The sequence below is a fragment of the Zootoca vivipara genome, chromosome 3 (assembly GCF_965207765.1).
Source record: "Zootoca vivipara chromosome 3, rZooViv2.hap1.1, whole genome shotgun sequence".
Taxonomy (NCBI): Eukaryota; Metazoa; Chordata; class Lepidosauria; order Squamata; family Lacertidae; genus Zootoca; species Zootoca vivipara.
In genome coordinates, this window is record NC_142586.1 from 104,026,546 (window position 1) to 104,047,387 (window position 20,842).

At 44.2% G+C, this 20,842-nt stretch overlaps 1 protein-coding gene across 8 annotated transcripts in view; it reads left to right on the plus strand.

Annotated features, from left to right (window-relative positions):
- Positions 1-20,842, plus strand: part of SLC8A1 (solute carrier family 8 member A1) — a 290,864-nt gene that overhangs the window by 257,325 nt on the left and 12,697 nt on the right. For 7 of the 8 annotated variants that reach the window (XM_088667389.1, XM_088667387.1, XM_088667386.1 and 4 more), the window contains 2 exons: positions 2,405-2,504; positions 17,739-18,014. In XM_088667389.1, the coding sequence (XP_088523515.1) occupies positions 2,405-2,504; positions 17,739-18,014 (376 nt within the window). Of the gene's footprint in view, positions 1-2,404; positions 2,505-16,144; positions 16,183-17,738; positions 18,015-20,842 lie in introns of those variants that run through there. The other variant, XM_088667392.1, reaches the window with a different exon arrangement.

Below are 20,842 nucleotides of genomic sequence, written 5' to 3' on the forward strand. Positions count from 1 at the left end.
TTTAGTCAAGTTGTGCTGATTAGGCAGATTTACATAATTTATTCTACTGTTTTTCCTGCTTTTTGCATGCATTTTCTAATGCTGATCTTCACAAGGAGGGGCAAGAAATTATGCCACTGGAAGCCTTGCTCAGTTGCTCTTCTTCCTTCTGAGGTCTTTCCCCCCCAAACAATCGTAAGAACTAGATTTTTAAAAAAATTAAAAATAAAGCAAACATTCCCAGGAAGTGAAATGATGCACGCAGAACCACATTCTGTTGGGATTTTAAAAAAAAATGTGCCTGTGTGAATTCAAGGGATATAGATAAGCCTTTCTCAAAGGTTACAGCAACATGCACAAAGTACTTCCAGCTTCTCAGATTGTGAAATATAGTTAAGTCCTATTTGTGCATTGCACACATGTTGAGATCTCATTCGTTGCAATAGGAGTAAGGTTGTGTGCTTCTGCTCCCCGAGTCACCTGTCCAGAATAGCTGCACCCCAAGGTCTACCCATTGAGTGTGGATGTTGGGGGGCATGCCTAGCCCAGAAACACTGTGAGGAGTGAGGCCAACAATGCCACCCCACTTCTAGCATCAACAGGTGAGAGCCCCACACACACAGGGCACATGTACGGAGCTCACATCTTGAGAGCAAACTTTAGTCTTCCATGCCTTTCAGAATATCGGTTTCTAACCTTATTCTTTTGTTATTTATTTTGGCAATTCATAGACCACTTAATTAAAATAATCTGTAAGAAGTGTACTGGTAGACTGAACTGATAAAGCTAGAAAATTTGTTAAAACCATGGCATCAGAATTCAGTCTTCTGAATTTTTCAGTCTACTGAAAAGTCTACTGATTTTTATTTTTTTAAAAAGAAGTATTCATTAGGCACCAGAGGTTCAACAGGGAGGTGGCCTGTCTGATCTCAACTGGAATGGAGTTCCATAAAATTGGTCCCCAAAATTCCTGGTGGATACCAATTCATGGGGGACCACTGACAGTGACTCTCCTGAAGACCTTAGGGATAAGAAACCAAGTAGTCCATCTGTAAGGTACATCCTGGACCCAAGATGTTAAATGTAAATTAAAACATCCCACCAAAGACTCCAAATTAATTATCCCTCCAAAGACTTCGGAGCAGCATAAACATTCCTTCCTGCTTCCCTTCATCCTCATGACAACAGCATCCCCATGTGATTTAGGTTAGGCTGTGAGAGAAGAGAGCAGATCGCTCAGTTCACTCTGTGAGCTAAAGGTCTCCTCAGGCCTAAACTAGCTCCCTAACTACTGCACCATTCTGGCTCTTTACAGCGGAAACACAGACTGGTCCACAGCACTAACAGTTGTATTACATTTACATTCCGAATGACACATTTATTTCTTTATTTGCATTCCCTGGGGCTGTCGTGGGGAAATCAGATGTTGCAGCTTTACACGCTGCTTTCTGTTCTCCATCAGGCAGAATTTTCCATACACAAATAGAGAAGGAGCACTACTGGCTGGCAGAGAGAGTTCACTGCCTCCACATTTTCTGTGTCACTCAGCCAAAATATCCTGAGCATCTCTTGAATCAAGGACGGTCCACTGGCTCCCAAAGCAATTTTATCTGGCCCCAAATGGCCTGACTGAGTTTTAATCCTTACGTGGTTTTAAAGAAAATCCTCTTAAGTTTCACTTGCAAGGGGAAGAAGCTATGTGTCTCCGTATGTAATGCATATCAATTTTAGTTAGTTGCATTCTGGGAAATAAGACTGCCTCATAAGGGGATCCCAGATTCAATACAAGTAGAGAAGATCGATACTATATGCGGACAAGGGTACAGTCTGACTTAGAGGAAATCAAGGATGGCCACAAAAAGAAATTTTCTGGCATACTGGCAGTTTTGAAGGTATTTTTCAGCAGTTTCCTCACAAGGCGTTGGAAACCATATCTGTTGTGCCCCTGTTCTTGCTCTTTCTTTCTTTCTTTCACCCCAGCTTCAAACTCTGGCCTTTTCAGTGGAGGAACAGGAAGTGGGTGATTTGGAAAGCCACTGCCTGAGGTCATGGAAGTCCACAAGCAATAAGAGCAGACAGTACTAGGTTCTGTTCCTGTGTATAGGATTGGGCTTCAAAACCATTTATGGAAATTCTTTGAGTGTAAATATTCCAGGCCTTTTAAATGCAAAATGGAGACTTAAAAGCATAATACAAACAATATTCTAATAGGCACTTTGCAAACACAGTCCAAACCTTCTTTTTGAGCAATATGGAGTGAGGAGGGTGAGTTGCATGTGTGTACATTTTCAGCCACTTTTATTAGTGATAAATGTTCTGAAGCCAGCCAGCATCCTTCACGGGAGTTTTAGATTTCTTTCCATGAGCTCAAGCCTCTGGAGTGACAATGGGCTTAGCTTTCTAACGCATGTCTATCCGTCTACAGAACACCGTGGACAAGCTCATTAAGAAGACAAACCTAGCTCTTGTGGTTGGAACAAACAGCTGGAGAGAACAGTTCATTGAAGCTATCACTGTCAGCGCTGGTAAGTTTTTCTGTTTCTGCACGTGCCATGAATTAGGAAAAGCCCTTCTTCTCCTGGCTTAAGGGCATCAAGTGAAACCTGACTCCAATATACCTAGCATGCCCTTGGCTTTGAAAGCAAAGCAGGTAGAGTTGATATTCAGGGCTTCTAGGCAAACCTCATCCTGCTTTTTGAACAGATTGTGCGCTGCAGTGTGTTGAACTTTTCCGCTACTGGGCATGGGGAGCAGCACAGAAGAGCAGCAACACAAACTCCATTCCTTTTAATGCTGCTTCCATAGAGCTATCATGCAAGTCCCACTCACATCTATAGAAGCTGTGCAGTAACAGAGTTTAGACACTTGTTCTCGTGTTGTTCTCGGTGTGGTATGTCCATGTCTACACATGAATGTGATTTCACACATTAACTCAAGGAACATGTGTTTCAATCTAGAGTCATAGCGCATCGTAGGGGAAACTGCCATGTCCAGGAGGACATGAGCAACAAGGCGACAAACCAGAATTTAGATTGCTCTGATACTTGGTTTATTACAAAAATGGATAGGCAGCACTCAGTTGAAACCGGTTGTTATTTGATTAAATCTACAGAGGAGCTGAGAAAGGTGGAGCATTGTTTGAGGAAGACTTAGGAGGGAACGCGGGTAGCACTGTGGTCTAAACCACAGAGCCTAGGGCTTGCCGATCAGAAGGTCGGTGGTTCAAATCCCCACAACGGGGTGAGCTCCCATTGCTCGATCCCTGCTCCTGCCAACCTAGCAGTTCGAAAGCACGTCAAGTGCAAGTAGATAAATGAGGTACCGCTCTGGCAAGAAGGTAAACGGCGTTTCTGTGAGCTGCTCTGGTTTGCCAGAAGTGGCTTAGTTATGCTGGCCACATGTCTTCTTTCTTTCTTTCTTTCTTTGTCGATCACTCGTAGCCGAATAAGATTGTCTTCCATAAACATGGTTTTAACAATGGATCCATAAGTGACTGTGGAGGCCAATTCTGGATCCACACGTCCTTCCACAGTGGGGACATTGGTTTCCAGGCTGGAGTTGATCACGGTGTGGATTTGCTAAGCGTGCCTTCCTCTTAGCATGTTTCTCCCTTGCGTCCTGAGATCAAGTTTCTTCATAGCCCATGACACCTTTGGTAAAGGCTGTTCTCCAACTGGAGCGCTCACAGGCCAGTGTTTCCCAGTTGTCAGTGTTTATACTACATTTTTTTTAGATTTGCCTTGAGACAGTCTTTAAACCTCTTTTGTTGACCACCAGCATTACGCTTTCCATTTTTAAGTTCGGAATAGAGTAGTTGCTTTGGAAGACGATCATCAGGTATCCGCACAACATGACTAGTCCAACGAAGTTGATGTTGAAGAATCATTGCTTCAGAAGTGGTGATCTTTGCTTCTTCCAGTATACTGATATTAGTTCGCCTGCATTCCCAATTGATGTGTAAAAAAATTTGGAGACACCATTGTAAATTTCACCTTCCCTGAATGGGTTATTGATTGGAGAGATGGAAAGGCAAAGAAAGAAACAAAGAGAAAAGGACAACTAGACCATGGGCATCACCTCTTCCAAGGTGAAGGGTTGGTGGGTAGTTCCTGGTGGGACTACTATAAACCAGAAGGTTCTCCTTTGCTGGCTAGGACACTCTAGATTTGATTGATAGATTGTGTTCCCTTGTGGCCCTTGGAAAGTGAGCATGGCGATCAGGTGGGGAGGGAAAACCTAGGAGGAGGAGAATTCAGGGAAAGACCAAACACAAAAGACCACCAATTCTATTTCGAGGTTCTTCTTAAAGGCTCGGTGGTGGTGTTGAGGGATGTGTCTTCCTAAAACAAAGGAACAGTACCAGTGGGATTTTCCCATCATGGGTGGTGAATGCAGAAATGTATGTGAGTGATTTGTCTGCATCTCTTGGGTGTAGGATCCTAACTTCAAAATAGGTTCTAATGCACTCAGAGTATTGTTGCACCAGTGGGTTTCACACTGTTGGCTGTAGGGTGTCCTTCTTCTTTCTGGTTTGAAAGCACATGATACAGCAAATTTGCTGATACTTAGCAGGATGGGGGGCCACTTGGGAGCCCCACACATTCCACTGTGAGTTCATTTCCTTATGGAAGGGAGACAGGGTATACATTTGAGAATATATTCGGGGCAGAATGCAACAAAGTTGTGTGTGCAGAATGAGGTTCACTCACACAACAAGACTCCCCCCACACACACACACATCTTCCCCATTAGTTCCCCCTAAATCTGCTCTGGAGTGTTGGGAGAGCAGGTTTAAGAGATGTGGGGTTGGGAGGAGTGGGTCAAAAAGTCTTCTTGCATGCACAGACTTTGCTCCGCTCACAAACACACCACTTATGCTGCATTCCACCCGTAGTATCTATCAGGCATAGGCAAACTTGGCCCTCCAGATGTTTTGGGACTATGCAACTCCCATCATCCCTAGCTAACAGGACCAGTGGTCATGGATGATAGGAGTTGTAGTCCCAAAACATCTGGAGGGCCGAGTTTGCCTATGCCTGGTATCTATAATCACAAAAGTATAAAAAAGTTCGATTTGGTTCTGCATATAGCTAAAGCACCAATGCAGTCCTGTTCATGAGCTGGTGTAAGTTGGCTTGATTCTCTGGCTTTTATGGAAGCTTCAACAACAGAAAAATAGTCTCTCTGCGGCCACTTCAAGATTCCCTGCTGCAATTTGTACAGAAGCTTTTGTTTTGGCTGCAAGTACAGTCCTTCCAGATTTCACCCAGTTTTGATGCTTTTTGTTTTTCTACTGTATCTAGTTTTGCCAGAATAAGTGGACTGTCTCTTGGGATGGATCTTACAAAACTGACCTTTAAAGTACAATCTCTTATGGGACTTGTGCACTTGTGCAATACAGTAGTAACAAGTGCCTTCAAATTACAGTATCTTTGTGCCAGAGTTCCACTCTGCCAAAGTAGCTCAGGTGGCAGTTGTACTAGAAATGAAGTGTTTGTTTTTTAAACAAAAAACACCCTGCTGAAAAATACTAAGAACATAAGAATTGCCTTTCTGGATGGTACCAAAGGTCCATCTAGTCTAATTTGCAGCATAAGTGCAAAAATATGAATGAGAACATGCCATGAGCATATAAACAGTACATTTCCTTCATTTTAATGTAAACACAACCACTCATAAATGAGTTTTCCATGCTTCCTGGAAAGACTAAAGACACGGCCATTTCTCCTGTTACACGCTTAACAGCTTTCTCACAATACATGATTTGGGAAACGCTTGCTTGAAGGAGACATTAGCCGGGTCTGCTGCAGTCACCTTCCTGCCCTCCTGAAACTCTGCTATGGTCACAGACAGATGCTCCTTCTTCTCTCCCACATGCCTCGGAATAGAATTCCCCTGCGGGCTGCTGGCCATCCTCCTCAAGGCCAAGTTCCTGCCATTCCAGAAGTGGCAGGCCAGAAAAGAATGGCTCAGCAATCATTTGACCGTGGAGATAAGAGAGTGATAAATCAAATGACAGCGTTTTATCTTCTGTCGCTTTTCCAATGTTCATTCCAAAAGCAGCCAAGTGCAAAGACAAAGTGAGTGTCAGAAACTTTCCCAGTCAAGCAACAACCTCTGTCTGCATTTGAGCCTGTGACACACACACACACACACACAAACACACACACACACACACACACACACACACACGCCTGGATTGCATCTGGGGAGTGCGGTGGTGGGAAATAACTTCATTTATTTTAACTAGGCTGCATTTGGAGGATTTATTGCATGGCCTGTGCTGAATAAACAACAAAAAGGACAGATCTTATCTCTAATCCTAGAGTGCTTTTAAGTCGCGGAGTCCTTCCGTGCATCTGGAGCATATGTTGGCTCTCCGATATTTCTCAGGCTCTTCCTTGCCCCTTAATGCTACTGAGAATTGAGCATGTCTGAAGGAATCTCCCCCCTCCCCCTCCCCCTCCCCCTCCCCCCCCAAAACATAGCTGCCAAGTTATCCCTTTTTTACAGGGATTTTCCCTTATGCTGAATAGGCTTCCTCGCGAGAAAAGTGAAAACTTGGCAGCTATGCCCCCAAAATGAAGCCTGCTATGCTTGAGATAGTGGAGCTAGGAAGCTGCCTCTCCAACCTCCAGATGTTCTTTTCACTCCCTTGTGACTTCCTTCAGTTAAAGGCTAGAATTGCACCCAACGAGAAACACGCGTTTGCAATGAACCTATTCGCCATGGCTCAGGGGGGTGGGGAGGGACGCTTTAGCAAACTGTCAACTGTTCGCCTTGGAGAATCGCTCTTCAAATTCTCTTGCTGACGTTTTCGTGCTGCCACATTGCTTTTTCTCAGAGGCAAAACAAGTGTTACGTGCAAAAAATGTGTGCAGCGGAAATGTGTGGTCCTTTTTTTTCTCTCTGTGGGAGAAGGTGGCTCCAGAGGTACTCAGATAGCCATTGTGGGAAACAGGATGCTGGGATTTAGCTATTCTTAGCCTCTGCTGTATATAAAGCCAATACAGATGGTCCAAATATTTCAAGCGGTGATGTATACCATGGCCCCAATAGTGGACAGGAGTGGTGCTCACTTGACCGCCAGTTGGTCATGTCACTGCTGCTTACTGGGAGGGAGAGAGGGAGAGAAGGGGCCTTGGAGACGTCAGCACTGAGCAGTTGCACCGGCGGAGCCAATCTGGAACTCCCAGCAATGCATTTGCACTCTGCCAACCCTATCACCTGAATGCCTTTCTGCTATCCAGTAAAAAACAGCAACATGACCACCTGGAGGTCAGATGAGCAGTGGCACCCCACCAGACCATCTGTTCTGCATGGCCCCTGTGCGTATGTTAAAAGCAGTTAATATTGCCCCGTATAAAGCTGAACAGCAGCCTGCAGCTTGCCCAGTATCTTATTGAAAAGTTTATTAGTCCCTAGTTCTAGACTTTTCACAGCCCATAACATGTGGGTGGTCCAGCAAGATTAGGCTGCATGTTGCTGGATCACAGTTAGAGAGAATTGGAAGAGTTATCTTAAAGGAGGAAATGGGGTTTTCTAATCTGGTAGAAGTTAGTTACTCAGCCATTTTTCACTGATGACGGAGCCCTGGAGAAATGACTCTATCTCACTGCTTCCTTTGTGCCAAAATGACAGCTGAAGATCCTAAGCTAATAGCATTCCTTTCTTTCAAAGACAACTCTTTAATATGCCCTTTATCTGGTCTTTTGTTAAATATAATTTAAATGATCTTGATAAAGTTCACAACTTATTTCATTTTTAAACAGCAAGCTGGGGGGGGGGGGTCCTGCCCCTGTTTCAAAGTCTCCTATATCTGAGTTGTTCATTCAACTCTGCTCCGAGAAATTTAAATTTATCTACATGGTGTCAGCTCCCACCACTCACCGGGAAAACAGAAGGCTCTCTCTGCTTCAAAAAGAATCTGGCCTGTGACCATTAGCCCTGTAAACACCTTGCCTAGGTCATTTGTATCCTTTGACAAAATGGCATCCTTCATACATCTGTAGTGGAAGAGCTGCTACCGGTAATCTGTTACGTCAGGTCATTGTGCTGATACAATGTTCAGTGGCTCAGCACTGCAAGGATAGTTCCTACACCACTGCCCCAAGGTAATATCAGGGCAATTCCATTGTTGCCCCCATGTCCTGCTTGAGGATTTCCCATAGGCATCTGGTTGGCCACTGTGAGAGCATGACAGTAGACTAAATCCAGCAGAGCTTTCCTCTTGTTCTCAGGCTCACCCAGTTCTCCCAGGTGATAAGAAGTTCCAGAGGTCCAGCACTTACTTTGGGTCACTGGAATATTTAGTTTATTTGCAATTATACACGTTGAGCATACAGTGGTACCTTGTTTCCCAAACAGCTTGGCTCCCGAACAAATCGGCTCCCGAATGCCGCAAACCCAGGAGTGTTTCTGTTTGCGAACGTTTTTTCAGAAGCCGAACGTCTGACGCAGCTTCCGATTGAGTGCAGGAAGCTCCTGCAGCCAATTGGAAGTCATGCCTTGGTTTTCGAACTGTTTCAGGAGTCGAACGGACTCCCAGAATGGATTAAGTTCGAGAACCAAGGTACCACTGTAGATGAATCTTAAACACATGAGCAAACGGCCACAGTTCACTTCTTTCTCTGCAGACCTCCGGGGAGACAGCCAGCGCCATTTGGGTGAGGAGCCATTTAGATCAGGAATTGACATGGGTAAGAGGTTTAAATAACTTCTCCCCCGTAACCATTGTTGTGAGAAAGTTGGCAGCGCCACCCCCCCCCACCTGCCCATAGTTATTCCGCTAGCCAGAAGATCCAGTCATGCAATTCCCATATAACATGTGATTTGGCCTCCATTAAAAACTTGCTTAATTCACTGTTGCAGGTAGTGACTGATCAATAGTACCAATGTGGATTCTGTGTTGCAACAATTTCCTTCCTGCTTCCAAATTATTGACTACTAGTGGTTTTGCGCCTGAGGCAGTTTGGTAGGCACTTCATATTTCCAGCTGAGGGCACCCATTTGAAGACGTCGAAGCTGAGCAAATGGAATAGGCTCCACAGAGGTGCAAGTTGAGGAGCATGTGCTCTTCCCCTGCATCAACAGGATGTGCTGTGTGTCGCTGTGGTCTTCTCTTAGCTCTGTGACTGACAGCTTCACTGTTTATTCCCCCGTCAACAGGAAGGCTGCCCCTGGCTACTTAATTCATTTATGCCCCATTCTAGCCAATCAACAGAACGGCTCTAATTGACTTCAGATGTAAAGGGAAAGTTGTCAAGAGTTAGCACTGCACCTTTTTTTTCCAAAGAGGCCATGATCAGATCAGTTTTGTCTCCGTACGAAGTCTTTAATTGCTTATCCTGTGCTTTATCTATTACTCTGTAATGAAACTCTGGCGCATGAAGGCCATTTGCTGGATTGGCTTTGCAGTCTCGGTGGTTCGGAATGCCTCTCCTGTAACCAGAGAAACATTCTATCAGTGCCACCTTGAGAAAGTCAGTGTTATTGGTCCCTGGGGCTTCATTAGAAATGTCAGCATATTCTGCAGGAGTATCTATTGAGACGGCTTGTCAAATGGCTGTTTCAAGTGACAAGCTGGAAGCAAGAGCATGTGGTGATGGAGAGGAGTACTTATACCACATATCTCACTCCCAATAGACTGACCTTGACTGGGGCAACAGGTTAAAAACTTGCCTCTTGTTCCATCAGACTAACATTCTCACTGATTAAAGGAGAATTCAGATGAGCAGGGGACTCCTGAGTCAGAGCGGGGTGGAAATATGTCGGAGCTGGTTCTATAAACTGTCTATTCTCAGGCTTCCAGAGACCCATCACCTACACGAATTGAAAACTTAACACACTTGTGGGTTCTTATTATGTCAATGTTCCTGTGCTCCATTAGTCTTCGATTAGAGTGTGGTGCTCCAACCCAAGTTAACTAGTGTCATTGCTACTTTTCGTTTCTGAAGCGTAAGAGAAGGATGGAGAAAGAGGGTTGGGTGAGTCGAAGCAGATAGTGAATAAAAATGCATACAAGCGGTGATTGCTATGATTTACTAATCCAGCACCATCAATTTACAGGGCACATCACAGAATTCTTTAAACAAAAACCCAGCCCCATGTGCTTATCCCCAGAGAATTTATAACAAAAACTTCCAGTTTACTTGTTTGTTGAACATTCATCCTGACTTGTTTGTGGGGAGATTAGGTGCCATCAGCTACTTGTTGAGCATTCATCTTGATTTGTTTACAGGGAGGTTAGACAACGTTGTGCCAAGAAAACCTAATTCTGCACTTTCCGGTTCATTTTCGCATCACTTTCCTTATAGCAAAGAGTCTTTTTCGGTGGGCAGGGGAGAGCGAACTTGTTGCACAAGAGCTCCAAATCAACTTCAGCTGTGCAACTCAAATTTGGTGGTATGCAACTGAATCCCACCCAGAGCCAGCCAACTCATGAGGCAAGGTGAGACGACTGCCTTGAGCAGCATGAGCCACAGGGACAGCAGATCCCAATGTAGAGCTTTATTTCCCCTTGTTCCTGATGTGGCTCTTTCCTCACCGGGGGAACCACCATTTTGTGGTTCACCTCAGGTGTCAAGATGTCTTCAGCCAGCCCTGATCCCACCCAAAAAACAGTGTCAGTCTGGAACTGCCTTTAGACAATGGGGCATAGAAGGGAGAAAGAGTCAAAGTTAGCCAGAGGGGAACATGAGCAAATGGAGTTACGCATACTTAAGCTTAATCTTTAGTTACACCTGGATTGGGGATGCTGAAAGATGCTACAGGGCCTGTGTCCAAGCAGAGCTCTAGCCACTCCGCCATACTGTCCAATGCTTGGCAACCCTTCGCGATCATTCATGTATACTAATTGAGAATTCAGGGGCTGACTTATGATGGTGATGAAACTGAAAAAAGACCACTGGGAGAAAACAAGGAGGCACCCACATACTTGAGGGAACTGCAAGGTTTGCAGAAGTGTAACAAAGCAAAAAACCTAAAAGGTGGGGTGGGGAGTTAAAATCCAAAACAAAAAATGCTCAATGAAGACTGAGCATGCTCAATAGCCATGGAATGCCAAGAAAGAAAGAAGGAAGGAAAGAAAGAAAGAAAGAAAGAAAGAAAGGCAGGCTGGTTGGGTAGAATCCTGAACTCCACACTGCAACATTTTGCAGTGTTTTCTAATAAGCCAAGGATAAGATATTAGAACTTCTTGCCCGGGGACGCCTATTAAGTTCCCTCCCCAATAGCCTACAGGAGACGGGCAAACGCGTATATTGGGCTCTAGTGGTTTATCTGGGCCCTGTTTTGGCTGGTTGGGATTTTACTTTTTGCTCCGGCTGCCGTTTCATTTTTATGAGGAGCTCCATCACAGGTTCTTTGGACCTTAAAAGGCATGATGGAAATGAATTATTCCTTACTAGTAGCAGTAATAATAGATTTCATCCTGTTAATTCTGCTTTCACAAGCTTGGTTCTCAGTAATGTTTACTCAGCTAGCAGGAAGCAAGACATTTCACAAGTATGTTAAAATGAGCCCAATAGTCACTCCAAGGGAAAGTCCCTCATCCTCTTCATGGAACAGTTCTTTGCATTCGTAGCATCGTCAGCCATGTCTTTTGCTTGCAGAGCTCACTTCAAATGAAGGAGTGTTGTGCTGAATTCTGAATCTAAAGGAAAATGCAAAAAATTCCAAGAGCTCGGGCCAAAAAGATGATTAGGTATTCGGTCTTAAAACGATTTTTAAAATCGTGGAATTTTTCGCATTTTGTTTCTCTTACCTACCAAGAACTCCAATTTGTGCAGTGAATTCTGTATCTAGCCATTTCCATCAGCCTTTTGTTTCTTAGTGCCCAGGGAGCCACTGAGCTAAGTTCTTTTAATATTAACCTAAACAATAAATTGCTCATAATAGCTTGGTGCTTGATTCCCCTAATGGATTTTTGTTGTCCTGGTCCCTCATCTCTCTCCATAATGTACGGTACTTTGACAGAATTAAGCATCAAAAGATTTCCAGGGTGAGCTGGGAGGGTGACTCTATACTTATTCATACAAAGGTGGTTGTGTTCATGCCGGGTTTTTGGTTTTTTTTCCTGGTAAGTGCTTGAAATCTTAGTGCTTTCAAAAGTACTTAAAGCACTTTAAAGGAGCTCTTCCCACCACCTACCACAGCAAGCTCTGTGGTAGCCGGAAACTTCATAATCCCAGAACATATGAAAATCCGAAAATTTCGAAACCATGCTAGCAAACTCTTGCCTTCGTGCATAATCCTCAAATGCATGATGTGCCAAGCAGCATTTGTTGTGAGTTTTGCTTTGCAGTTCTCCCATCCCTCTCGTTGGGGTTGTCATGCATGTCAGCCTGTTGTTACCCCCTCGTGCATAGGACATGTGTTAAAATTATTCAAGAGGTGGATAAAATGATTGCTAAAAATTCATAGATTACCTAGCTGTTAGGGCGCCTGCCGGTTTATGATAATGCAAATAACGCATTAAAGTGTCATTCAGCCTGCACCAGGGGTAGGCACCCTAAGGCCCAGGCCTGATGCGGCCCAATCACCTTCTCAATCCGGCCCATGGACGGTCCTGGAATCAGCGTGTTTTTACATGAGTAGAATGTAGAATGCATCTCTGGGTTGTTTGTGGGACCTGCCTGGTGTTTTTACATGAGTAGAATCTGTGCTTTTATTTAAAATGCATCTCTGGGTTATTTGTGGGGCATAGGAATTCGTTCATTATTATTTTTTCAAAATATAGTCTGGCCCACCACATGGTCTTCAGGGACGGTGGACTGGCTCCCTGCTGAAAAAGGTTGCTGACCCCTGGCCTGGACACTGAGATCCAGCTCCAAGGGCCTTCTGGTGGTTCCCTTGCCACGAGAAGTGAGGTTACAGGGAACCAGGCAGAGGGCCTTCTTGGTAGTGGCGCCCACCCTGAGGAATGCCCTCCCAAGGAAAGAAGATGTCAGGGAGATAAGTAACTATACACCCTTCAGAATACATCTGAAGGGAGCCCTGTATAGGGAAGTTTTTGATGTTTAATGTTTGACCATGTTTTTGTATATGCTGGAAACCACCCAGAGTGGCTGAGGCAATCCAGTCAGATGGGCAGGGTACAAATAATAAAATTTAAGAATTTTTTTTAAAAAGTAAACCCTTTCTTTCCAATAAACCATTCTTCCCCATAACCCTCAGCTAACCCTCCCCAGGCTAGTCCCCACCCCTCAGCCAAGCTTATTTCTGAGACCAAAGTCAGCTGGAAAAAATTCACTGGGAGCAGGGTCATGGTGGGGGAGAATTAGCGGACAGGTGAGGAATTAAACATACCAACCTCTAATTCCCCCCTATGCATTCCCCAAACACAATTCTGGGACTCCTATGATGGCTACCTATACATATATATCTGGAGGGAAATCCTACTTTCCTTCCAAGTAAGCCTGCATAGAATTATACTCTTAATCTTCCCTGTTTGTAGGATTTTGCCATTCTCTGTTGGCTTACAAAGCCCTCCCAATGCAACAACAACATTTCTGGCTATTCCAGAATAGATTGAGAGTGAACTGTTGGAGATCTGTTGACTATTGTCACTAACCAGGAAGGAAGGATTTATGTTGTGTGTGTTTGGCAAGGTGCAGGTTTCTTTCTGCACTGCAAGCACCACTACATTAAGGGGAAAACAGAGTGGCATTTTCCTTTCTTCGCAATAAAACGGATCATTACCCTACTGAGAAAATGAGGCAGCCACACAGCGAGGGCACCTGAATGCTCCAGGCTTTAACAGCTGTCCAGTGTGCTCCTCCTCCTCCTTTTTTGTAAGATTATATAAGCTGGAGCTCTACAATGCATCAAGAACAATCATTGCGCCTGCTTGACACAAATGGAGAAAAAAAAACCAAAATGTTCTGTAACAGGTGGCCTTGTGGGTCAGGCAGAGAGGCTGGAGAAATAGTCATTGGTTCAAGGACAGAATGACCACTCTGCGAAGCCACATTTTCAGACATTGTTGTTGTTGTTTAGTTGTGTCCGACTCTTGGACCAGAGCATGCCAGGCACTCCTGTCTTCCACTGCCTCCCGCAGTTTGGTCAAACTCATGTTCGTAGCTTCGAGAACACTGTCCAACCATCTCATCCTCTGTCGTCCCCTTCTCCTAGTTCCCTCAATCTTTCCCAACATCAGGGTCTTTTCCAAGGATTCTTCTCTTCTCATGAGGTGGCCAAAGTATTGGAGCCTCAGCTTCAGGATCTGTCCTTCCAGTGAGCACTCAGGGCTGATTTCCTTAAGAATGGATAGGTTTGATCTTCTAGCAGTCCATGGGACTCTCAAGAGTCTCCTCCAGCACCATAATTCAAAAGCATCAATTCTTCGGCGATCAGCCTTCTTTATGGTCCAGCTCTCACTTCCATACATCACTACTGGGAAAACCATAGCTTTAACTATACGGACCTCTGTCGGCAAGGTGATGTCTCTGCTTTTTAAGATGCTATCTGGACATTTCAGAAATTATGCGGGGCAAAAAAGGAAATATAGCAACTTGCAGAGAACAATAGCAAAGTGAGGTCAGCTGGAAGAAAATTACATGGGAGTGTTTGGGAAGAGGTGCTCATGGGGTCGGAGAGACATCCCACCCCCGCACCCTATGCAGTCTTTTGCTCTTCGGTCATGCGAGGACCCCCATTCCCTGGGGCATTTCTGCATTTAAAAAGACAAGCTTCTCCACAGTCACATGTAGTTTGCCCATAAAGGTGTAAGGTTTGTGTAATATTTTTTTAAGCAGTGAGGCTGACTCTGGAAGCATCTTCATTACAATCAGTCCAACATTACCTTTCCTCTCCAGAGTTAAGCTCAATGGAGTGGGGCAGTGTGATTCTGCACATTTGACACAGAAGTTAAAGGGTACAGCCATAGCTGCCAAGTTTTCCCTTTTCTCGCGAGGAAGCCTATTCAGCATAATGGAAAATCCCTTTAAAAAAGGGATAACTTGGCAGCTATGGGTACAGCACTGATTGCTGTTGCTCATCCCCAAGTTCTCCTCCCATAATCACCAGTTCTCAGAGCAGGAACATTATGGGGGTGAGGGTGGGAAATAGATATATATCACCTGTGTGGGGTAATTAATAAAAGAATTGGCTGGACCCCTAGATCCAAACCACAAGGCTAAACACACTCTCCAGTAAGAGAGCCCCAGCAGAGTTTAAAAGTCACAAAACGTGTGACAATGAAGTATGGGAATAGAGGTTGTTAGACCCTTTAAATACCCTGTTTAGTTCGCTTACAGCACTTCCCCTCTCGAAGTGAACAGATCACACCATTAGTAAGTCTAAAATGCTTTACCTGCAAACTCCAAAGGTCAGATCCATGTGTTATTCTATGCAGCAGCAAGAAAACACAGGGTTACAAAATACAGAGTAATACTTCTGAGCAGATGGTCTGGGCTTGAAGCAGTCAAGCCCAGACGTGTTAACCGACTTCTTCACCGGTGGTGAGGGGGGGAGTGACCTGAGTCTAGCAATATAGTCCTATGGTCTTAACCACTTCATGCCTTAACTAGCCCTAAGCTTGATAGTTATATTTAACTGCGATTCCCCACACCTTATTCATTGGCACACTTTTTAATAAAACCAGTGTGTTGGGTCTAGGGATGAGGGGGACACTCTGTTCAGCTCACATTTTCAATGCACAATTCAGACTTCCTAAAACAATACATGAACAGAAATATCTGTCAATCAGAGCACTTCCATTAAAAAAAATGTATATTAGAGGAAAGTGTGAGTAACAATGCATGTCTCAATGAAAATAATATTAAAAAATGCATTGCATTAAGGAAAATTGCTTACAAAAAAAGTATATATATGAGACAAAATTGCATACAAAATGTGTCCATTCAAAGAGAAAAAATACTAAAATGCTGACAGATTTTCATGAGGGCTCTTTTAAAAATATGCAAATTGGTGCAGAAACGGGTCAAACTGAACTTAAGAGAGGAAAGCAGAGAGACTGAAAGAAACCGTAATTGACAGGTCCATCCATCTCTAACTGGGTTCATGTTCTGCTACACCAACCAGCAAGGGAAAGAAAGATGTGTTTCTAATTGGGACAGTGCTGAGAAATGCAATGAATTTAATGGAACTTTTAAAACTCTTTGGGATATTTAACAGTTGAATTTTGCCTATTGCTCCTCTGCAGAACCACGCAAGAAGAGTGAGTAACGTGTTTGTGTGTTTTGTTCTTCTCTCTCTCTCCTCTTATTGCTCCTATTCTGTTCTTACTTCTTTTACCTCTTTTCTTTACAATTTCAGGTGGTAGGCTGGTTAACTGGGGGTGGGGAAATTTTTTTGCTTGGAAGGTGTGTGACAGCGTGGGGTGTGTGCTACTTTATGTTTCCATTGCATGTGTGGTTTTCTCATTGTTGATGGGTCGTTTAATAAAACAGTACCAATCGTTATTAAGAAAAATTAAATTGAAAACCCTGGAAATGGCCACATTCAAAAATCACAGTGAAAATCATAAACCATGGTTTACTGTGCAAGAGCCCATTATGCCCACTTCACTATTACCTGCCAGTGCTGCAGAGAAACAAACTATGATTCCTAGTTTTGCTTTATTCATCATGGGTTGTTTTTTTTGCTCCAAGAAACCACAGTCTACAGTCAAGGTTTGTTCTTGATCCTAGTTTATTGGAGCAAAACATACAACAATCCCTGTTTGGGATGTAATGCTAAACTAGGAATCATTGTTTGTTCCCACTATATGTTAGTGGGGAGGAGCGAAACATGAGCACACATTTATGGTATGCCATTAACTATGGTTTACTTTGACCTGTGATTTCAAGTGAAGCGGGGGAATAGAGGTGTACAAAATCATGCAAAGCATAGGAAAAATAAATAGAGATAAAGCATTAGATGACTGATCACGAGGGCACAATTTTCATCTGTGCGTTGTGAGTTAAAGCCATGCTTTATGCAATATGAACTGAAAATTAAAATATTAAAGATGGCCTTTCCTTGTAACCATGAGCGATAACTTTTGTTTATTAGGCTGCATGCTACTTTCCTTCAGTTTGTTAAAAAGGCACCTATGGTAAGGCTGTGGTTAATATGTAAATATTGATATATATATTCAGTTAATGAGTTAAAAGAATGTATCTTGTGGATTGACAGCCCTGTTTGAAAAACCGGCCTTGCATATGTGCCTCTGCACAACCTCTTCTTTTAAACATAATCATAATTATCCTGATTCTGTGAAATGTTGAGGTGATGGACAGTGAACACAATGCAAAGAAACCACCTTATTTGTCTGCTTCATTACAACAACAACATGTGGATTTTTGTGTACCAGCAGCTTTGGGAAGGACCGGGTGTGCGCTGTGGGTAATGAGGCAGTGTGCCATTTGGAAATCCGGTCGCACCATCAACCAAAGTGGTTCATGCCATAAGCGCCACGGGCAGAAATAATAATAAAGCATATGAATCTATAAAACCACCTTATGTGGACTCATATCATTGCTCTGTCTAAGCCAGTTCTGTCCACTCCAGTTGGTACCTCTGGCACCTTTTCCCACCATGGTATTTAGCAGCATCCAGGTGCTTTCAACTACAACTCCCATCACCCCCAACCACCATGGCCAGCTGGGAGTTGTAGTCCACAGGGACCAGGTTGGGGAAGGCTGCTATCTGGGGAGCATCCAGCATCAATTTAGTATACACCAGCTGCAAGTGACTAGAAAAGCCAGTTTTTCACTGATGCCTCTCTCTTCCCGCGTTGTTGCTCATTTTTCCAGGAGAGGACGACGACGACGACGAATGTGGGGAAGAGAAGCTGCCCTCCTGCTTTGACTATGTGATGCACTTTCTGACCGTCTTCTGGAAGGTCCTTTTTGCCTTTGTCCCCCCTACGGACTACTGGAATGGTTGGGCTTGTTTTGTTGTGTCCATCTTAATGATCGGCCTTCTGACGGCGTTCATCGGGGACTTGGCGTCCCATTTTGGCTGTACCATTGGGCTGAAGGATTCTGTGACTGCAGTTGTGTTCGTTGCATTGGGGACTTCAGTGCCAGGTAAAAAGAAAAAAAAGAAACAACACCAAAAACCATAAATGCAAATATAGTCACAATAATTCCGTGCCTTGCCAATGTTTTTCATGCCATCGTACTCGGCTGTGTGTGGGGGGGGGGGATCCCAAGAGACCTGGCAACAGTCCAGGATTTTCCATCTGGACTGTGTGTCTATGCAATTTGTAACACAGATTGTAGGAGGGAGATTTAGTTAACAATTATCAACCCATTTATTTCCAAAACAATTATTTGAGAACCAAGCAGGTTATTCTAGAATATGTAATGGGCTGCTTGCAACCTTAGTCCGTTTACTTCTAAGTATCCTTAGTTAAATTGTAAGGAGCTTGTTACTTGTTCTATGAGTCATTTTGTAAAAATGCACATAGCAGTAGAAGAAGAGTTTGGATTTGATATCCCGCTTTATCACTACCGGAAGGAGGCTCAAAGCGGCTAACATTCTCCTTTCCCTTCCTCCCCCACAACAAACACTCTGTGAGGTGAGTGGGGCTGAGAGACTTCAAAGAAGTGTGACTAGCCCATGATCACCCAGCAGCTGCATGTGGAGGAGCGGAGACGCGAACCCGGTTCCCCAGATTACGTGTCTACCGCTCTTAACCACTACACCACACTGGCTCTCCAGTAGGTTCTGGGGAGCCAAATCAGAAGGGTAGTAAGGAGAGAATTAACCTTCTTGCCCCCTGCTACCAATAAGAGCTTCCCTCTGTGCACAGAGCAGCTTGGGGCAGATTGGTTTTTGTCAGGATTGGGTGGAAGCTTAAACTACTATTCCCTGCTCCCCACAGACCCAGTTCTGATCAGGGCGCCCAAATACTGCCGTTTGTATTTTCAAAGCCATTAATTAAACAACGCATTTAGTGTCACGAGTCGTTTGGCCCATATACAGACAAGAGACTCCTGATGATTCAGATGAAGCTCAGTTAATCAGTTGCAGAGGAGAGCAGTGAATTAACCTTATGTATTGTTTGCACCCGCTTGTACCCCAGTTTGGAGCACATGGGTCAAATTTTAAGCTGCGTATTAAAACCTTATACAAGAAATCAGGGGAAATAATCGGGTCAGAGAACAATTAAAGGCATTAAACAAAACAAAACAAAATGTTCTTGAGCAAGAGTCCTATGGTAAATATTTTCTGCCAACCAGATACTTACATTATTAACCCAAGAATCTAATGGAAGAGTCCTCATAAGAGTTTGAAATAATTGCTGTGTTTCGGGTGTTGCTTTTCTCCAAATATATATTCGATGAGTGCATAACCAAAGACAGAGATGAGGAGTCTGTGGCCCTCTAGTTGTTGCTGAACTCCAGCTCCCATCAGCCCCAGCCAGCATGGAACCCACTGCCTTATCACACGGGGGAAGGAGCGAGGACAAAATTTGATGCCCGCAAAGCCAGATAAGCAAGGCACCAGAGGTTCTCCTATTAAAGCCCCATTTATATGAGCGAGAGCAGTGCAATAGTGCTGCTGTCAGAACAGCTCTTATCCATCAGCCACGTGTGCTGAAACCCATCACATACAAGGGAGCTATATGCAAAATATGTTGGCTGCATGCTGGAAAAAATCCCCAGGGGCCTAAGTCTTTTACGCTGGGCACCGTTGACAGTGACAGTGGTTCTTAAGCTGTCGCCCCATATGCTAAAGAGGTAACCCACTTCCCACTTTAAATCTAGGCTGAAGAGCAGCGTGCGTCTTCCAGTATGAGCTGAAGCTTGTTTTATTCCAGGTCCAAATTCTTTGTTCATATAACACAGAATTATCTGCATCGGCTGCTTGTTCTTTCGGATGCTCCAGGGTCTCAAGCAGAGACGGATCTTTCCCATCCACTGTTACATGACCCTGTTAAGGGGAGCCACCGTGGTTTGACCCTGGGACCGCCCACCTTTGAAGCATGTGCTCTGCTGCTGAGCTATACTCCCTCTCTCAAGTGTTGCTTCCACCAGCAGCAGCAAGTGCAGTAGACACTTCAAACAAAACAACCTTCTTCCACCCTGTATGTGGTTCTCCATGCACGCATGGCACATATACCAGTGTGCCCTAGCAGTAAAGGGCAAATTTAGAGGCTGAGTTTTAATGCAAAAACTTTTGAAAGTCTTTTCCCATGTGGTGTCCATGAAGTCATGCAGTGATCTGCAAAGAGCAAGTAAACGAGAATAGTCGTTCTCAGTACAGTAGAGATTTTAAGAAACATTTGCCCATTACTGGTTCCATCTGATATGAATTACCTCTGCCCACTGGGCTGCCAGCACTGCACCGATCTGTAACATCATATGTCAAGGAAGGAGTCCAGGATGTAGCTAATTCCCAAGCCAGCTCTGTCCCTGTTCCAGTTAGCATGGCAATGGCTCTTCCCATGTAGTTTTGGGCTTAGTATTTTTTTTCAAGCAGTGTTGAAGGACACACACTGCAGCCCTTAGCTTGCCACTAAGGCATTCACCTCCAGGGGCTGATGGACTCCAATTCCCATCAGCCCCAGCCAGCTCTGTCCGGTGATCTGGATGCTAAGCTACACACACTTTTGCACTGTGAAGAGCATAACAATACTGACCTCCGTTGCAGGGACATTGTGAGGAGCACCAGGCTAATGCATGTGACCTGCTTTGAAACACTTGGAAAGTGTTGTCTAAGAGGGATGGACCTGCTCTGCAAAATCTATGGGTTCTGGGGCTGTGCTAGGACAAAGAGGAGGTGACTTTGTTAGCATTTCTCTAACCCTCCAATCCATCCTAGCTCTGACCTGTGGATCTATTATATAAAACTGTATTTGCATGAGAACTGAGAGGTCATTCGGTCTGAGGGAAAGGCTTCATGGCTG